This window comes from Melospiza melodia, chromosome 12 (assembly GCF_035770615.1).
Source record: "Melospiza melodia melodia isolate bMelMel2 chromosome 12, bMelMel2.pri, whole genome shotgun sequence".
NCBI lineage: Eukaryota > Metazoa > Chordata > Aves > Passeriformes > Passerellidae > Melospiza > Melospiza melodia.
In genome coordinates this window covers 27,012,807-27,032,258 of record NC_086205.1, presented here as the reverse complement: position 1 = coordinate 27,032,258, position 19,452 = coordinate 27,012,807, and the positions used below count along the sequence as shown (strand labels likewise).

Genomic DNA, 19,452 nt, shown 5'->3' with positions numbered 1-19,452 from the left:
GCCCTGGCAGGGCCTGCAGGGGCTCCAGGAGAGCTGCAGAGGGACTGGGGACAGGGATGGAGGGACAGCACACAGGGAATGGCTCCCAGTGCCAGAGGGCAGGGATGGGTGGGACATTGGGAATTGGGAATTCCTGGCTGGGATGGGATTCCCAGAGCAGCTGGGGCTGCCCCTGCATCCCTGGCAGTGCCCAAGGCCAGGCTGGATGAGCTTGGAGCACCTGGAATAGTGAGAGGTGTCCCTGCCGTGGATGGGATGAGAATTAAATGATCTTTAAGTTCCTTCCCACCCAAAGCATTCTATGCTTCCCTGATTCTGTACCAGTGAATTTAACAGTATTTTGTTATAAATTCTTGTTGTCTTATTTCAGGCCTCGTACAAATTCCTGAACTGGGCAACTGGGAGCTGAAGAGGTATTTAAATCAAATAATAATTTCCATGTTCTTACACATCTTCCTCCAGTCCTTGCTTTTATGTGACATTTACCAACAGTTCATCACCAGCTGCCTTGGCAGAAGCTGATGTCACCTGTGGACTGAAATCAGCTGTGGAACAGCACAGTCCAAAGGCCTCTCCCACTAAAAATCCATTGAAACCTCAGGAAAGTGCAGAGCAGCTCTGAGCCCACCTGGAAGGAGCAGCTGCAGGGGTGAGGACACCTCATTTCTGCCAATCCGTGGGAAATGGAAACAGGAGCTGCTGGGGATGGAGCCCTGCTGGGCTGAGCCCTCTCGGGTTTCCTTCAACCTTGCTCCTGACATTGCTGGGCACAGAATGAAGCAGGGCCCCAGGTGCTCCCATTTCTCCCAAAATAGTTGGGAAATCCTTATTTTTACTAATTCTGCTATTTCTCACTAGCTGGGTAAGCAGAGCTAAATGTTTGGAAGTTTGGGGCTGCAAGAAATGTAATTAAGAAGTAATTGTGTAACTTAAGCTGGGTGTTTCTCCAGTGAGCAGTGAAACCTCTCCTGGCTGGTGGAACTGACAATTTATCCCTGCCCTGCTGTGCCATCAGCCAGAACCTGAGCTGGGAACTCGATGTGGTGATAACTTGTACCCTCAGTTTGTCCAGGACTAATTGGAACATGGGATTAATGGGATCTGCTGAAGTAGCAGGAGGCATTTTTAGCTGCAGCCACTGAGGCAGGAGAGCCCTTTGGAACAAACACAGCATGGCCTGAACTGGCACAGGCTTTAAACAGGGACTGAAAGTGCCTTCACCTGGTGCCAGTCCCAGGAAAACCTGGATTGGGATCCCTCTGGAAAAGGGCTCCTGGAAGCCCCAAATAAATCAAGCTCCTGCTGCTCTGGTGAGATTTTTTGTTCTGTGTTTTTGTCTGATTTTCCAGCTTGAGGCCGTGGCCAAACCTGGGCTCAGTTTTGATGATGTTCACCATTAACCTGAGACACATTTTCCTGTGAAAAACCTCCAAAATCCAGCCCAAATCCAGATCTCTGCCCCTGCTGCCTCTCCAGCTTTCAGAGGAATCAGGGCTCCCCAGAGGGGCTGCTGAGGGAAGCCCCAAAACCCAGTGAGTGCTTTTCCCTCTCCTGCCCCTCTGCTGGGGCCGAGGCTGAGCAGGAATTTGTCCCTCCCTTGCAGGGGCAAATAACTCTGAGTTGTTAAGGAATAACCCTGAGATCCCACACAAGGTGTTCAAGCACCTTCAGTGGGTATTTTTGGTGACTTGGGAATGCAAACTGAGAGAGAATTCCCTGTGCTTCCAAAGGCTTTTTCCATCCCCAGTGACTGATGGATGGCACCAGAGCCCATCTGAACAAATCCTAGTTGGGATCAAATCCTGGGGTCAGGGATGGAGCTCCCACTGCTCTGGTGTTTGGGGAGAATATTTCTGTGCCTCAGTTGTCACTCTGCTAAACAAAACCAAGAGAAAATAAAGTCACAAAATTAGGGCTGATTAAAGAAATGCTGGCTCACAATGGGAAGTGAAGGCCAGGGATTCATTAAACCCAAACCTCGGGGACTCTCCACTGCAGAGATGATTTGAAAAGGAACATCCAGAACTTCCCAAAAGCCCCAAAAGCTTCTCCTGGCTCTGCTGGGAATGGGCTGGGATGGCAGTGAGGTGCCAGGCCTGGCTGGCTGTGTCACATCCAGCTCCTGGGGGACACCAAGGATCCATCCCAGCCATTCCAGCCTGGCAGTCCCTGCAGGTGTTTTGTACCCAGATTGGTGTCTTACTTTGGGGTTTGTACCAGTTCTCAGCTTCCTCAAAGGAACCCACCCCAAAGCCCATTTCCCACTTTATGGGCAGGGCGGGCTGGAATGGCCCTGGCACACCCCAAGGTCCCTCCTGCTCCCAGAGGGATCTGTGCCCCCAGCACTGTTCATTAGCCCATCCCTAATTGCCAATTCCCATCAGTGTGGGTGAGGGAGCTGGGCTATAAAAGGGACACCATCAGCAGCCTGCACGAGCTGCTGACAGCTCTATTTATAACCCAACCCGGGTCCCAAAATGTGTTTCTTCCCCTTTTTTGGTGCTGCAAGTTCAGGGTTAGGAGTTCCTGCAGGCAGGAGTGACTCCTTTTATCAGCTGCAGGCACACAAGGGCAGTTTTTTAGGGATATTTCCTAATAATGCACAAAGAGAGGACATGGGGAGGTTTTCTGTCACAAGTTGTTGGGTGGGGAATGGAAAAGATTGGAATAATAGTAAAAGAAATTGATTATTTTTCTGTAGAAAGGAGTAAAAGAAATTGATTTTTTTTTTCTGTAGAAAGGAGGAATTGTCTTTCCCTGGCTTGCATCTTCTATAAAATAGGGTTCAACTTATCCAAGTAGGCTGACAGCATAGTCCTGAACAGGTATTTTATATTTCATCAGAACAAAACCACCCCTGGTCAACACTTGGCTCTGATTGCTCCATTTCCCTCATTAGGGTAATTAATTACCCAGCTTTTAAACCTTGTCAGACCCAGCATCTTCAGAGGAGATTCACAGGATTCACATTGGATTTCAGCAAAAAAAATTTGCTGATAATGAGCTAAGGAGAATTAATTCTTTCTTTCCTCTTGGTTTCTTCTCTGTGTGTACAAACCGGGTATTTCCTTTGAAATTTGCTGGGTAATTTGCATCTGTATTTCTGTTTTAAAGAAGGGAACCCTGTCTATTAGTTCTAATAGTGAATGAATTCCAGTGTGGCCAGCAGTGTGTGTGCAGCCTCAGGGAGGGCTCTGGCTCCAGCTCTCCCAGCCCAGTCTGGCACTTTTCCCACTCAAACACATCTGCAGAAATGCAATTTTCACCTCCAAGTGTTAAAGCTGCTTCAAAATAATCCTTTGGATTATTAGAGGAGTTAGAGTGGATGATTTCCCAGAAAGGCAGAAAAATTCCCTGGGAATATTTCAGCAGTTCACCAAGTGTTTCCCACAGATTTTAGTGTGTTTTATATAAAAAGTTGATCACAATCAGAGTCTTTTTGGGCATCACCAGAACTGATTTTTACTCTGGAGGCAACAGAAAACACAAACCCAGACTGATGGGAGGGAAACCTCTCAGCATGAGGAGTGAAGAGGAACTCAGGGCTTGGAAGGAAATGTTTGGGGCAGGAACTAAAGAGGGATCTTTGGAATGGAGAGAGAACAAGGGAATTACAAATACCAACAAACATCAATATGGCAAAATGACCTTTTGTTCTGGCTGAAAGTGCTCAAGGAAGCTCTGAAGTCTGGAGCAGATTTAAATAGTCCTATCACCAAAATGAATAAGAATTAAGAAGGTAAATTAATTCCTAAGGGAAATCACTGTAGATCTCATTAGCTCAGGAACAAGATACCTTAAAACTTTTAATTAAAGATAATATTTACTGCAAATGAATAAGAGTTGGCAGGTTTCAGCAGAAACCATAATCTCATTTATGCAAAGTTTTCTTCCATTAGGGCAGACATCATTAATCTCATTGGAGATGCCCTCCAGCCTGGCAGAGCTGCAGCACAAGCAGCTCCTCACAGAACTCTTTTAATCTGCACAAAGGAGCTGCAGCTGCAGCAGCCCCAGAGCTGGAGAAGGGCTGGGCAATTAAAGAGATCCCTGTGCAAACACAGCACCCCATAATGAGCTCCTTCCTACAGCTGCAAAGGGATCAGCTCTGCAGCTTCATCCCCCAAATCCTGCACAGGATCCTGGAAAATGGGGAATTAACAACCTCTGCATCCTCATCCTGGGATTCCTGCACAGGATCCAGGAAAATGGGGAATTAACAACCTCTGCAGTTTCATCTCTGGGTTCCTTACAGGATCCAGGGCTGGAGCTGCTCTGGCTGGCAGAGATTCCATCCCTGGGAGTCAGAGTGGGCACAAGATGAACCAGGGGAGTGTGGGGGATGTGGAGGGCTGGGAACAGCTGTGGGACAGTTCCACATCCCTGTCCCAGGGGGAGAAATAATTTATTTTTACAGGGCTGAGTTGAGGGAGTCGTGGAATGGTTTGGGTTGGGTTGGGCAGGGACACCTCCCACTGCCCCAGGTGCTCCAGCCCCAGGGTCCAGCCTGGCCTTGGATCCAGGGGCAGCCCCAGCTGCTCTGGGAATCCCATCCCAGATGTTCCCATCCCACCCTCCAGGGAACAATTCCTGCCCAAAATCCCACCCAAGCCTGCCCCTGGCAGTGGGAGTTCATTCCCTGTGTCCTGTCCCTCCTCAGATTCCCTACAGGAAACATGCCTGTTTGGGATGACCATTGGGATTAGAGGAGCCTGGAGTGTTTCCGTGCTGTCAGGAGAGCAGATCCTTGTTCCAACAGGATCCATCTATGCAGGGACATCAGAGGGGAACGAACTGAGGCTGCAGCACTGCTGCAGACCACAGCAACCAGGTGATCCTGCTGGAATTCCCCCAGATCCCAGGGTTTGGGATTCACTCCAGGCTGGGGAGTGACTGGTGGCAGGGAATGCTGCAGGGACAGGGTCACCCTGATGCCTTCAGCTTTTATATTTCTCATTTTCTGCACTGCATTCTCACAGTGTGTAACTCTGAACCCCACACACAGTGCCAGCAGCTCTCCTCCCAGCTCAGGCACACAGAACAATCCCTGTCCAGCCCAGAACCAAGGACACCAAGGCTGCAGCTTCAGCCCAAGCAGTGCAAAAATGGAGGAGAGAAACTGGGAGGGTGGGACTGCACAGCCTGAGCTGGAATTGGACAATGAACCCAATGTGGAAATGGACCAAAACTTGTAGAAGTGTGAGAACTTGTGACTTGGGGTCCATCTTGTGTGTAGCCCTGGCCAGGCTCTTGCACTGCCCAGGGTGTGTCCTGTAAAGGCCTTTTGACAAATCCCTGCTTTATTCCTTTATCATTTCCAGCCTCTGTTCCAGGTGGCCTTTGAGGGCATCAAGCCCAGGTGAGCTCTGGGGATGAGAGAGCAGCAAATAAAGCAGCTCAGCAGCAAAGAAACCAGCTCAGGGAGCAGCTCTGCCTTTGCTGGGCTTCTCAGGACATCTCCTGCCAGTGGGGATGGGTTTTACTGCTCTCACACGGAACTCAGCTTTGTTTGAAGCCACACACAGAATATTACAAATAGTTTAGTAACCTCAACCTCTGCACTGCAGTTACTCAAAGATTATTTAAAACTGCTCTGAAGGTAAAGTTTCTTTACACTAAAAATGCCACAAGCAGCGTCTTTAGCATAGTGATTAAATAATTTACAGTGGTCATTTATTAATTACTTGTCAATATTCTGATTAGCAGGGCATCCCGCTGGATCCCTGCAATAGCTGCTCTGGGTCCCTCACCGCAGCCTCTCGCTCCGTCCCCCGTCCCGCAGTTTCCAGCCGTCAGGAGGAGCCCGCAGCTTTATTTTACTGCCATCTACTGGAAAAAAAGGAATTTTTTCTCAAATCGCCGAGGAGCGGGACGCGGCGCAGCCGCGCTGGGGCCGGGCCTGTCCCCGCCTGACACTCCCCGGGACCGGGGGCAGCCGCTGGCAGAGGGGGGCTGCGGGAGGGGCTGTGATCCCCGCATTTCCCGCATTTCCCGCATTTCCCGCATTTCCCGAATTTTGGAAATTTCCGGAACTTTCCCCGTTCCCTCAGCCCCTCTGGAGCGGAGGCCCCGCGGTCGCCATGGCAACGGGGGCGCGCGGTGGAGCCCCGCCCCTCGCTGCGGACCGGCCAATGGGAGCAGCCGGGGGAGGTCACGCGCGCCGGAGGGGCGGGGCGGAGCGGCGCGGTGAGGAGGGGCCGCGCGGGGCCGGGGGCGCGCAGAGCGCAGCGGCCGCCGCCATGTTCGGGGGGCTCGGGAGGTGCTTCGAGGATGATCCCTTCTTCAGGTGAGGGGCGGCCGGCTGCGGGGCACGGCGGTGAGGCGGCGGGAGAGCGGGCTGGGGCGGCGGTGGGCTCCGACGGGCCGGTCCGGGGCTGGAAACGGGCAGGCGGGGTGGGTGTGTGGGACCGACTGTGGGCTGAGGCAGCTCCGGGGGTCGGTGCTGATTAAAGGGGTCGGGGCAGGGGGAAGGACCGGGACCGGGGCACATTAGAGAGATCGGTGCAGGTGTCAGGAGCTGGGCGGATTAAAAGGGTCAGTGCTGGTGGAAGGACCGGGATCGGGGTGGGTTCAAGGGTCCGGGGCGGGTTAAAGGGGTTAATGCCGCTGTCGGGGCCGTTTCACCGCCCGTGTGTCCCGGCCGGTACCGCCCGTGCCCCCCAGAGCCAAGCGGGGGTTAAACGTCCTCAGCGAGCTTCCACAGCGGAGAGTTGGCTTTGCCTCCCCTCTCAGCAGGGAAGGGTTTAATCCCCATTTCTCACAGAGGAGATCTTCGCCTCCTTGCTGGAGATCCTGGAGTTTGTTTGCTCTTCAGGTTCCCAAGTACAGGTTGCGAGCGGCGCAGCTCATCCGGCTTTATGTGCGTGTTTAATTAATGGCTCAGCCGCAGGCGGCCTCTGAACTCCTCTCGGTGCCAGCCCTGCTTAGAGCACCGGCTGTCCTTCAATTCAAACTTTGCCGACGCGCGTGTGAGAGCACTGATGGCAAATTGTCTCCTTGTGCTCGTTTCCCGAGGGCACGGTGCTGCTTTACCCCAGCAGATTGAGTTTTGTTCTTACCCCGTGTGAGGCACGGGCAGTTCGGAGAAGCCGTGGTGCCACATCCCTGGAGCTGTCCGAGGTTGGGTGGGTTCGGAGCAGCCTGGGGTGCTGGAAGGTGTCCCTGCCCATGCAGGGGGTGGGACAGGACCATCTTTGAGGTCCTTTCCAACCCAAAACATTCTGAGGTTCTGTTTCCATACCGTGAGCACAGTGGTGGCTCCTGTCTGCGAACTCAAGTCTGAGCCCGGTTTATTCCATGTGGGAATCTTCTTTTGCCACTGGAATCTAAATATAAATAGTGAGTGATGCAGGTGCTTCTCCCCTCAGCCAGAGCTGCTGAATTACCTGCTCTGGCCCCGTTTCATGTCTTTGGTCAGAAACTGTGATTTGTAGTGCATGGAAATGGGATCAGAGCATGCTGAGGAGCCTCAATAATAATTTTAAATCTTTGAAAAAACTCTCAGGAATTTAATTAGCAGCCGAGATAAGGGGTGGGTGAGGAAGGAGCAGCAGGCCCTGTGATGTGGTTTGTTGTCTGCATCTCCTGGTTACTGGCAGCTCTGCTGGGGCTGCTTAAAGGAGAATCTCCTGCTGAGCTACAGCACATTCCAGGAGAATTCCCAAAGCTGTGCCACACACGTTGGCACTCTTGGTTTCTAGGAATATTCCTGCTGTTATAACAACTTGTGAGTTCTGTGCAGGAAACTTCCCTACGCAATCCTCTGCATTAAATTAAAGCTATAATAGAAATTATGTCTTGTTTGAAATAACAATTGCTTATTTATTAATTTATTCCTTGTTATTGTAGCCACAAGGATTGCAGGAGGTGGAGGCAGGGAGTGTGTGTGAAAGACGAGCTGGAAATCGAGACTTGATTTTCTCAGCACTGTCCTGTCAGTCTGCTTTGCATAGAGTGGAGGAAATGAGCTGATTACCTCAGATAAGATTAGCTCCAAAATAGAGTCATAATGGGCTCCAGCTGCCTCATAAGGAGAGATTTGGTGCTGGACTGGAAATAGTGCCTGGGCTGGAGCCCCTGTGCAGCAGCTGTCCCGGGGAAGCGGCAGTCACTCACTCACTCACTCACTCACTCACTCACTCACTCACTCACTCACTCACCCGCAGGTGCAGGGCCGGGCTGGGCTCATCCCTGACTCCCTGCCCAGCTGCAGGGGCTGTGTTTGCCCTGCCAGCTGCACACTCTGCATTTGATTCTCTTTAGTTTGTTGTGCCAGGTGTTCTCTCCAGGGGGAATCTGCAGCTGCAGCCTTACATAACTTCATGAGTGGGGGAAAAATCTAATATTTCCATCTAATAGCTAATAAAAAGAAACACATCTAATACCAAGTACAGTTTACAGAAGTAATAAGTGGGGTTTATTGTTCTAGGAGTGATTTTTCATGCACTGAAGTGAGCATTAATGTTACACTTCATGTTTAATGTCAGGTGAGGGTCAGGTTAATACATATTAGACAAAATTCTGTTACTGCAGAGTGCTGGAGCAATAAATGTATAAATTGTTTGTCTCCGTGCAGAATTTAATTCTAAAGATAATTTAGTGTTTAACACGTGAAGGGCACAGATGTGCTGTGCAAAGCCCTGTGAGCCCCTCGCTTTCTCCTCATCACTTCTATGCTATAACAAAAATCTCAGCCTTCTCATCAAAAGTATCTTCTCCCCCTCAAAAAAGGTCGTATTTAAGTCAATAATTGTTAAATTAGAGTGTCCCACACCTGCTGTCATCCCATAAAATCTGTGCTTGGAGCAAGGATGTTCAGTTCCTGCAGGTCCCCTGCAGAGACTGTGCCTTGTTCAGTACATCTGTGTCTGTCAGGGTGAGCTGCTCCTCTTGCAATTCTGGCTTGAGTTTCACTCATTGGAACCACCAGGGTTTAATTCCTTGGAAACTTTGTCTTCCACATGGATTTTCTGTTCCCTTTCCATTGGTTTTACCCTACTCGTACCAAAATTGGAGTGTTTCTTTTGAAGCTTGATAGCATTTTTTCTTTTTATTAATTACTCCCTAAAATTTGGAATTGAGGGCCTTTCCTCGTGTTCCTGAGCCTGCCATTCCTGAGTTTGTGTCTGATTTCCCTGTCCCTGGTAGCAGGGAGCTCTCTGTGTGTGATAACCCAGCCTCTCTGGGGTTTGGGATCTGCTGGAATGGTGCACATCCCGAGGTGCTGCTGGTGTGGTTCCTGCCCTTGGCTCATGCCAGAGCTTTTTCCATCTGTTCTTCATCCTGGGCTGGGTGAGCTCCTTATCAGCCAGGGCTGGGAGCAGAGCAGGGGCTGCTCCATGGCATCACTAAAACACTTTCTGGGCTGGGTTTGAGTCTGGGTGTAGCTTAAAGGGATATTTTTGTGTTTAAAAAAATCCTGTTTCAAAATTAATCCAACCTCACGTTTGTCTTTTTCACTTGAAAGGGAAAAGAATAAACATAAAGTGTGACTTTGGCACAGGATCAAAGCAGCCACGTGATGTGGGAGCTGCTGTTTGTGGGGCTGGAGATAAGGGTGGGAGCAGCAAGGCTGGGCAGGAGATAAGAGGTCAGGAGCAGCCTGGGACCTTTCCCTCTGGGGTGTCCCAGGAAAGGCTCTGCTGCCCTGTGGTGTGGGGAGTGCAGGAATTGAGGGGAAGGAGGGTGAGCTGTGTTAAACCTGAATAACCACACCTGGGAATGACTGCTCATGGTAATAAAGGGTTTTCAGTGGGGTAGCAAGGAGGAAGGGAAGCAGGGTCATGTGTGTGGGAAGTGTGTCCATTTTTGTGTGTGGGAATTGTGTCCATTTGTGTGTGTGGGAATTGTGTCCATTTGTGTGTGTGGGAAGTGTGTCCATTTGTGTGTGGGAATTGTGTCCATTTGTGTGTGGGGGAATTGTGTCCATTTTTGTGTGTGGGAATTGTGTCCATTTTTGTGTGTGGGAATTGTGTCCATTTGCAGCCTGGCCCTCAGGCAGCAGCACTGCCCATACCCTGCACTTCAGAAAAATCCCTGCTCTGCTCCTCTTTTGGCCTTAATTAGGAATATCAGGGCTTGACCAGCTTGGAGAGTTGGGGAAGTTGAGCAAGGTTTTCCTTGCAAGCCAAGCTTTGTGAGTACTGGTGGAGTTCTGCACCAGTGGAGGAGGGGAAAATAAGAGGGAAACAAAAAGCCAGTGAGAATCTTCCTAAGCACAGGAAAGGGGTGTGGGAACAGGATTTGTGGAGAGGGAAGGCACAGGTGCAGCAGTGGGTGACTGTAGATGGAACTGGCCTGAATTTAGAGGATAATGGTTATTTTTAAGCATTTTAAGGTATTTTAAGTGGGACAGGGAGAAGGAAATTTGGGAACTGGAAATATGGTTTATTTATATAATAATACCTGCCAGTTTATGGTTCTGGCAGGTATTAAACACGGGCTGGAGTGAAAGGTGCAAGGATGGATATTTCTGGAGAGGATGAGGAAGAGGAATAGGGACAGCCAGGAGGGCAGTGAGGGCAGCTGAGACGAAATAGATCTCAAACACCCAACCTTAGAGATGGGAAGGGAAGAGAAAATCAGAGTTTGTTAGGAACGGGAGATTGCCCATTTGAGTCCTATTAAAGTAATAAAAATTGGATAAAGAACGTTATGGAATATTCAAAAGCAGAGTTTGGGCTATCCTGGAGCCATGGTCCATGAGCTGCAATAACGCGGTGCTCTCTGGCGTGCAGGGATCCCTTTGCTGCCCACCATGAGCACATGAGGCGGGCGATGAGGAACTTCTCCGAGCCTTTTGGGCGGGATCCGCTCCTGAGCCTCCCGGAGGGAGGGGAGAGACCGGCGGGGAGGAGAGCGGGCGGCAGAGCCCAGCAGGACTCGCAGGTGGCCACCAGGGGCCCCCGCAGGGTAAGTGCTGTCCTGGACTCTGCTCTGGAACGGGCATTCCTGGGGAGCAGCCCTGGCACTGCCCCTGAACGGGCATTGCCTGGGACACAGCCCTGGTACTGCCCCTGGAATGGGCATTCCTGGGGAGCAGCCCTGGCACTGCCCCTGGAACGGGCACTGCCTGGGGAACAGCCCTGGCACTGCCCCTGAACGGGCATTGCCTGGGACACAGCCCTGGCACTGCCCCCTGAACAGGCATTGCCTGGGACACAGCCCTGGCACTGCCCCCTGAACGGGCACTGCCTGGGGAACAGCCCTGGCACTGCCCCTGAACAGGCATTCCTGGGGAACAGCCCTGGCACTGCCCCCTGAACGGGCATTGCCTGGGACACAGCCCTGGCACTGCCCCTGGAATGGGCATTGCCTGGGACACAGCCCTGGCACTGCCCCTGAACAGGCATTCCTGGGGAACAGCCCTGGCACTGCCCCCTGAACGGGCATTGCCTGGGGAACAGCCCTGGCACTGCCCCGGTGCCTCCTTGAGCTCTTCCATCGCTCAGGAAATGGAAAGGTTCCTCTGGTGCCTCCCTCACGGCACATCCCTTATCTGGGGTCACTGATCACTGAAGAGACATTTAATGAACAAACTGACTGCTTACCCAGTGCTTGCTTTCCTAAATGCAATACATGAAATGTTTCTGTTCGAGAAAGGCACTACAAGTGTCCCACGTGTTCTCTACATGTATTTCCTTTCCATGTTAACTTAAAAAGGTGCCTGGTTGTGGCTGCCCTGCCCCTGGAAGTGCTCAAGGCCAGGTTGTTTCCAGGCCCAGCCCATTCCATTAATCCATGACATTTGTGCATTTCAGTCCCTTGTGTGCAGCTGTTTCAGTTTGATTTCCACAAGCCTGGGTTTCACCACCTCAGGGGGTGGATATTCCATCCCCTGTTTCAGCTTTGCAGTTGGGAGTAGACACTTCATGCTCTGAATTTGGGCTATTGTTGATATTCTCTCAGATACAAACCCCTAAGAATTAAAGCTCGGGGAAATTGGTGTGGGATTCAGTATTTCTGTGTGTTACCAAGTGAAACTGATGGTGTGTGTTTAATTGAAGTGTTTTTTCAGCTCTGGCCATGCAGGATCACCATATCTAGCCCTTATCTAGAGCTGTATTTATAGAGGATGGACGCTGGGAGCTGGTTCCTTTCCCTGCAGGTTCTCAGCAGCTCCCTCCCTGTTCCTTTCCTGCTTCCCCCTGGATTTCCAGAGGCTGCTGAGGAAAGGCAGGTGACAGGGGCTGGAGGCCAGGCCAGAGCTGGAGCTGAGCCCATCACCTGCAGCTCCAGAGGGGCTGGCACATTCCTCCCCTGCTCATCCAGTTCCTGGCAAATATAGAAACTGCATCTGATTAGGGCATCATCATCCTCCCTCTGCTGATCCTGAGCCCTTGGATCAGGGGTGCCCAAAGGCAGATCAGAGCTTTTCCTTTGGAGACAGACCCTGTCAGAGCTCAGGGTTGTGTCCCTGTTGTGCAGTGAGGGGCACAGGTGAGCCCCAAACCCTTTGTCTGTGCCTGCAGCACAGTGACAGCTCCAGGAGCTCTGTGGTGAAAGAATTCCAGAGCTCCCAACCCTTCCCAGGCCCCTCTGATGTTCCTCTGTTCACTGCAGAGCTGTCAGATGTCACACCACACTCTGCACTGGTTGCCTTGCCTCGAGATCTCAAACTGCTGCTCCACCAAGGACTGAGACCTTTAAAATTACATTTTTATATAGGAAAAGGTGGAGCTTTGCTGCCATGTCAAAATACACTTCATTCGAATTACTGACACTAATTAGTAGTGTTGTAATTCTGTGTTTAATTAAATTGCAGCAGGCCTAAAACTGCTTTAAAAAGAACCAAATCAGTTGGGACAACTCAAGGAGTGCCACTGTAGGATTCTAATTTAAAACTGCTTTTCCTTTCTCCAGCAGGCTCAGTTTTTAGGGAAGGAGGAATGAGCTAAAACATATTAAGAGATGCTGTTAATTGGGTTTTTGGGAGGTCTGATTATCCTGTATATAAGGCAAATGTTTAACAGCTTTTAGTGGCTCTGTTATAAAACAGAGTTTATAAGCTTTGTATGCCTAATAACTCTTACTGATGAGGAATTGATATATAGGGGAAAAAAATATATTATTATTTACAGCTGTGCCTAATCTGACAGAAACCTGAAGAGTTCCTAAAGCTATTCCAGAGCTGGAGAATTCCTTTTTTTCCATTAAAGTTCCTGCCAGGGGTTGGGTCCTTCTGGCCCCCCGAGTGTCTGCAGCCCTTGTCTGATTCTCCAGTCTGGCTTTCCTGCAAACACCCCTGTGCTTCCCAGGATCGCCCTGCCGTGCAGGAGTCCTCAATATCTGTGGGATAATTTGTTGATTTGCTGATTTGAATCAGCTTTCAGTGCTGCCTGACTGGAATGGAGCATTGCAGGGTGGGGCCTGAAGTGTGGAATCAGCACCAAGGTTCTTGTGGGGTTCAGATGTTTGCCAACCTCCAAGTGCTTTTCACACGCTCTTATCAATACTTGTTAGATGTGGTGGCAGTTATCATTTTCTTATATCATCAGTATAAATATATTATTTCTGCATACCTAGGGATTAATTAATTCATTACCAAGGCCCTCCTGGGTGATTTTGATTAGATGTGAAATGTTTCATGTAATCTGCTGCATATGAAAATCATTTCTGCTGTTCCTGATAATGATTCCAGATGTTGCTCCTTTTTTTCCAGGCCACCAGCTTCTCCCTCATGCCCTTTGCAGGTTTTGGGAGAGGGGTTAGTATCCCTGGAGTAGCTCCTGTGTAAGCTGTGTGTAACCAAAGCATGGCAGAGGCTGAGCTCTGCGCTTGCATCCTGCTTTTGGTGCTGTTTGCAGTTTGGGAATAAGAAAATCCAGGGAAATGAATCCTTCCTGGGGCACTGAGCTGTGGATATGGATGGGATAACCCCTGGGAAGCTGCAAACCTTGAGTGCTGCTGGAGCAGCCTTTGTGGGGTGGCACAAACCACTGCTCCCAGCAGGGCAGGGCAGCCCCTGCAGGTGGGCTTGGGGTTTTCTGCAATGTCCTGCTCAATATCCATCACCTGCCCAGAGCATTCCAATTCCTTGTACTTAAATAAGTTGAAAATTTTCTGTCCTTTAATTTTACTTCATTTTGAGCTTCAGTGTTGCAAAATGAAAGCTGCATTTAAATACATAACTCTGGAAATGAATTAATTGAAATTTAAACCCTGAAGAGTCATGCAGGACTTTCAGAGCAGAAGCTGGTGAGGTTTATGAACACATTTGTGAAATAATTGGATACTTGAATATCCAATGAACATTTTTGTTAAATAAACTCATTTTGTGGCCAGCTTGACATCTGAGTAACAAATCTTCCACTTTCATCTTCCCAATATTCCCATCTTAATCCAACTCCCTTAATTTCCTTTTGAAAAGGTGCATTTTGGCTTGTCTGTGTGTGAAGTGCGTTCTGAAAAGCTGTTTGAGATAAAATGCATGTGAAAAGCAGCTCCAGGACTGGAGAGCTGAGACTGTGTTAACTGGAGTCTTTTTTTTTTTTTTCCTTTTTCTAGTGGGATGCAGATTTTATGGATCCATTTTCTGCAATGGACAGGATGATGTCAAACATGAGGAACAACATGCTGGAAATGCACAGGAAATTCGTGAGTTCTTTAGAAAATAATTCTGGAATTTATTGCACTGGAGAGTGCCAGTTATTGCAAATATTCCTCAGAAAATAATGCCATGAAAAATGGGATTACTCTCAAGGAGATAGTAAGAATTAAAGGGGTTTTTGCCCAGATTATATAGTGTTTATAGTTTTTCTTTATTCTTTGAAGATAAAACTGCAGTTGAATGTGGTGCCAGGAGGGTTAATTTTGTGCAGGGATATTCTCCATAATAAAATAATAAGGAATAGCTCTTAGCCACAGTGTTAAGTTCCAGCAGTGAGCCTGCCTTGCTTTGTAGGATGACCTGTCCATCCAGCCCGAGGGACACAGCTTCAGCTCCTCCTCCATGGTGACCTATTCCAGAGTGGGGGATGAGCCTCCCAAGGTGTTCCAGGCCACGAGCCAGACGCGCACGGCTCCGGGAGGGGTGAGTGCTGCAGGGGCTGGGCACCGACCACAGCAGGGCCTGCAGCTGCTTTCCCTGCACACACTTACTCCTGGGCTTTACAGAACCCTGCCTGCCATCACTGAGCTTGGCTTGAGTCCAGTCTGTGCCCAGTCCCCACCTGGTCACTGAGTGCCACCTCAGGGATGGGCACCCCAAACCTCCCTGGGAGCCCCTTGCAGTGTTTATTCAGCCTTTCCCTGGGGAAATTCCTGCTGGTGTCCACCCTGAGCCTGCCCTGGCTCAGCCTGGGGCTGTTCCCTCTCCTCCTGTCCCTGTTCCCTAAGCACAGCCTGACCCCCCTCGACTGCACAAAGAAGATTTAGGGATTGAGGAAAACACAGGGCTCTCCAACCCTGCTCTGTATTAAAGGCCTGATTTCCTCCCTGTAATTTTGTGCTTTAAGTACACCCTAAAATAAATTACAGACTCATCCAAGGCTGGGAAAGCAGAGCACAGAGCAGCAATTTTCCAGTGCCCTTCTCTTTGCTGTAATGAATCCTTTTCCTGTCCACTTGAACTCCAGTAGAGGCACTGATTTGTGCAAGCCCTGCCTTGCAAGCACCCCTTTGGGCAGACACTTACATAACCCTGGGCTGCAGCTCCCTTGCAGCTGTTGTGTCTAATCCTGCTGGGAACTGGGGTGGGAATGTGAGCCTGGCCTGGGCTGTGAAAGCCTAGACAGGATCCCTAAAGGCTGTGGGCAGGATTGGCTGGGAATGTCCCAGCTCCAGCACAGCCCTTATCACAAGGCTGCTAATAATAGCCCAGCACACTGATAAGGGCCAGCCTGCCCTCCAGGCCAGCCAGCGCCACAGCCCAGTAACTGCTTGGGAATTTTGGCATCGGGTGTTGCTCTTGTGTTGCCAAGGAGAACGTTGGAACCTTGGCTCTGAGGCATTTTTAAACTGAGGGGTTTTCCCCAATAATTAATACCCAGTTTAAAAACTTGAGGTGTGTTTCATCTTCCTCTCTGGTGGCTGAAGGAAAAGAGGCTTGATTTGTGTTTTGTTGGTGTGTTCACAGCCAACACGGGAAATGAGAGAATTGGAAAAGCCTGGAAAACTTGACTTTGGTAAAGGAAAGATAACAAATTATTGGGGGAGGATTTAAAGGATTTAACCCTTTGCATGGGCCTGGAGTGGCAGGACAAGTGGGAATGACTTCCCACTGCAGAGAGCAGGGTTGGATGGGATATTGGAAGGGAATTCTTCCAGGGAAGCTGTGGCTGCCCCTGCATCCCTGGCAGTGCTCAAGGCCAGGCTGGACATTGGGGACAGTGGGAGGTGTCCCTGCCATGGCAGGGGTGGCACCCAAACCATCCTGGGATTCTGTGAACTCCTTTTACCTCATTTTTAATTGGAAGGACACTCAGTTGCCCCCCTTTTTTTTTTTTTTAACAGGTTAAAGAAACAAGAAAAGCACTGAAGGATTCTGAAAGTGGCCTGGAGAAAATCTCTGTTGGTCACCACATCCACGACCGGGCTCATGTCATCAGAAGATCCAAGAACACCAAGACTGGGGATGAGGAGATGAACCAAGAATTCATCAACCTGGATGAATGTAGGTCTTTTTAGGCAGTTAATGAGCTTTACAGTGTTTCACTCTCTGATTTGGAAGTTCCAGCTTGAGATATCCTAAAAGGCACCTTTAAATCCAAATTCTCTTTTACATATCCCCAAAAACAGTTGCAGGCCATGTGGAGAATTGTGGGCTACAAAGTTTACAATCGCTACCCAAACCCCCTAATAGTCATTAATTTTTTTCCCCTCTTTATTAACATTTGAAATGAATGTGTCTGTTTTCCAGCTGAGGCTGGCACCTTTGATGAGGAGTGGCAGAGGGAGATCATGAAGTTCAGGCCTTGCCGAAGCAGAGCAGCAGTGCAGGGTTCAAGATCCAGGAGTGCCCATTACAGCCCCAGGGAAGGTGGCTCGAGAAGGTAAAAACTGTTCCCTGCTGTCCTGCAGGGTAAGGGGGCTCCAGCAGCAGCAGGAAAATCCAGTTCTGGAGCCATGTGCCAAGGGAACTGCAGGTGTTATTCCTCCTGTTCTCGTGGAGATTGTGACCGTTGTTGTTCTTTTTGCAGAGAGAAGCCCCTGGGAGCTCCAGGATCCAGGGTGCCCAGGGATTCCTTGGAGGCTCTCAGTGTGAAAGGAACTCCTGCCCCCCTGAAGGGCTCCAGGAATTAACTGTCCCCATTCCCTGGGGACAGAGGTTCCCTGGAGCAGATGAATGGTGCTCAGTGCTCGCATCCATAAAAATACACCTCGATTTGTGACCAATCTCTGCTCTGTGTTGTGCCTTTGCTCCTCCTGCTTCTCAGTGTCCTCAGACCTCAGTGAATTCCAGCCCAGCAACTTTCTGCCTAAAAGCACTTTATGGAACATCTCTAAGCCTGGTGAAACCAGCTTGGATTTGCAGAGCTCTTCTGCTCCAGCTGCACCAATCTCAGGCTTTACTAAGCCTGGTACTGCAGCTCCTCCTTCCCACTCTGAGTTGCACAGAAAGCAAATGTCCTTTATTTTAGGTTGCTGAAATAATTACTGATTTTATAGGTTAATTAATAGAACTTGAATACACTCTAAAGCACTACTTTAAAATCATGTGATAAATTGTTACAGAACCCCCACATTCACTGTGGTGTAACATAAAATGAGAGGAAATACTGAAATATGACAATACTTTACATGTATCAGGGTTTTTATGTTAATAAGCTGTGCTTGCACCTCATTTCCTGTGCCTGATCTGTCAACTTTGTATTCCTGATCCTTTGTTTCTGTGGAGTTAGCCCATCATTTTCCATTTTGAGGATTGTCTGTAGTATTTCATTACTTTAATTATACTGTAGTAATATCAGTGTCCTGAGGTCAGCTGGAAATAGGAATTACTCATGGGAAAAATACATGGGAGAAATGAGCTTAACTGGAATGATTTCACCATTTCTTGTGTTGTGAAGAGCCCTGGATACAGGAACCCCTCTCCTTTCTGTGTTCTTTGTGTTTTACTGAGGGTAGAATGACCCTAAATCTACATTTGATAGTTTAGGAGAGCCAGCAGTGCCTGAGAGCAGGAAAATCCTGGGATTCCAGGTGTTCAGTCCCTGTATTGTTCTACCATGCAGAATTATCCCTGTGGTGTAGCAGAAAGAATTTCTGTAAATTAAATAATATAAATTAATAACACTAAAGCTTTATATAAATTCAAGGCTCCATTATAATGTAGCCTTTAAAAGTACTGTTTGTATGATAAAATAGAATTTAGTAAGTTAAGAGTAATATTTGCTTGGCCAAAAAGCCTCTAAATCATATTTTATCTTCCTGCTTAAGGTTATTTAATTTTAATTAATTAATGTTTATTAATGTGCAAACCCAATCAGCAGCACTTCTGTTGAGCTCTGAGAAGGGAAGGACAATTATTTGCTTGTGGTCTTTTCCTGAATTAGAGAAGTATCAGTGGCAATAAGTTGATGTGATCAATGTTAATGGCAATAATTGAACCCTTTAATGAGCAGTGGGGATTGGGGGGGGGTTGGACACCCCTTAAAGTCAGGGACTCGTTTTCCATCCACTGGAGACAACGTGGATTCTGCAATTAATTTATGAGATAGTAATTAACAGCAACAATCTTGGAGAGCTGCTGCTGTTAAATTGAAAATTCACCTGCTAACTCGGATTTTTGTGTGAAATAAAACAAGCACATCCTGGGTTTGAAGTGACAGTGGGAAGAGGTGAATGTTCCCTCCAGATCCCTTTGCTACATCAAGACTGTTCTCCAATGTAAGGCACAAGTTGTGCTCTGTAAAATCATCTGAAAATGCAACTCTTTAATAAAGTTATTTATTATTTATGAGGTTTGTTGGTTTATTCTACACGCAGAGGGATTTGTGCATCACTTAGTTTGGGCTGCTTTGAAACAGTTCAGTGAAGGAAAGCTGGGCTCTGGGCAGTGTCCCTGCCCATGGGGGGATGGAATGGGATGGGATTTAGCAGAACCAGTCCCGGATTCTCTGGAAATCCCTCTGTTTCCAGAGGTGAGAATGCGTTTTCCACAAAAATAAAAGCTTGATGGAACCAGAGTAGGGAGAGGGCCTCTTTCAGTTTCAGAGCAGCTCCTGGAACCTCAGCAGGCATGAAGAGCAGCTTCCGGGGAGTAATTTTGTATCGAGAGTAAATTTTAACAGCGTGTAACAAACGGGTCCCAGTGCCCCATCCCAGCCTCGTGTTCCCCTTTCCAGGCACTTCAGCCCCCCGGGCCAGGGAGCGCCGCTCTCCAGCTGTTTTTAATTCCTGCTAATTCCCAAACTCCCGGGCTGTGACCCCGCCGCCGGTGCGGGCTCCGTCCCGCTCCATGGTTCGGCTGAAATCCGCCCCTTTCAGGCCGCACTCGGAGAATTCCGCACA

General features: G+C 49.1%; 1 protein-coding gene across 3 annotated transcripts; it reads left to right on the top strand.

The window, feature by feature from the left end:
- Positions 1-6,195: 6,195 nt before the first annotated feature.
- MLF1 (myeloid leukemia factor 1) lies at positions 6,196-18,898 on the top strand. 3 transcript variants are annotated; one of them, XM_063167421.1, is made up of 8 exons: positions 6,196-6,286; positions 10,737-10,911; positions 13,661-13,705; positions 14,506-14,595; positions 14,903-15,031; positions 16,453-16,612; positions 16,859-16,991; positions 17,139-18,898. In XM_063167421.1, exons 1-8 carry the CDS (start codon positions 6,240-6,242, stop codon positions 17,239-17,241), a joined length of 882 nt encoding a protein of 293 aa, XP_063023491.1. In that variant the 5' UTR covers positions 6,196-6,239; the 3' UTR covers positions 17,242-18,898. The 3 variants fall into 3 exon arrangements, with proteins under 3 accessions (XP_063023491.1, XP_063023492.1, XP_063023493.1); XM_063167423.1 differs by lacking the exon at positions 6,196-6,286 and adding an exon at positions 9,581-9,733; XM_063167422.1 differs by lacking the exon at positions 13,661-13,705.
- The last annotated feature ends 554 nt before the right edge of the window (positions 18,899-19,452 follow it).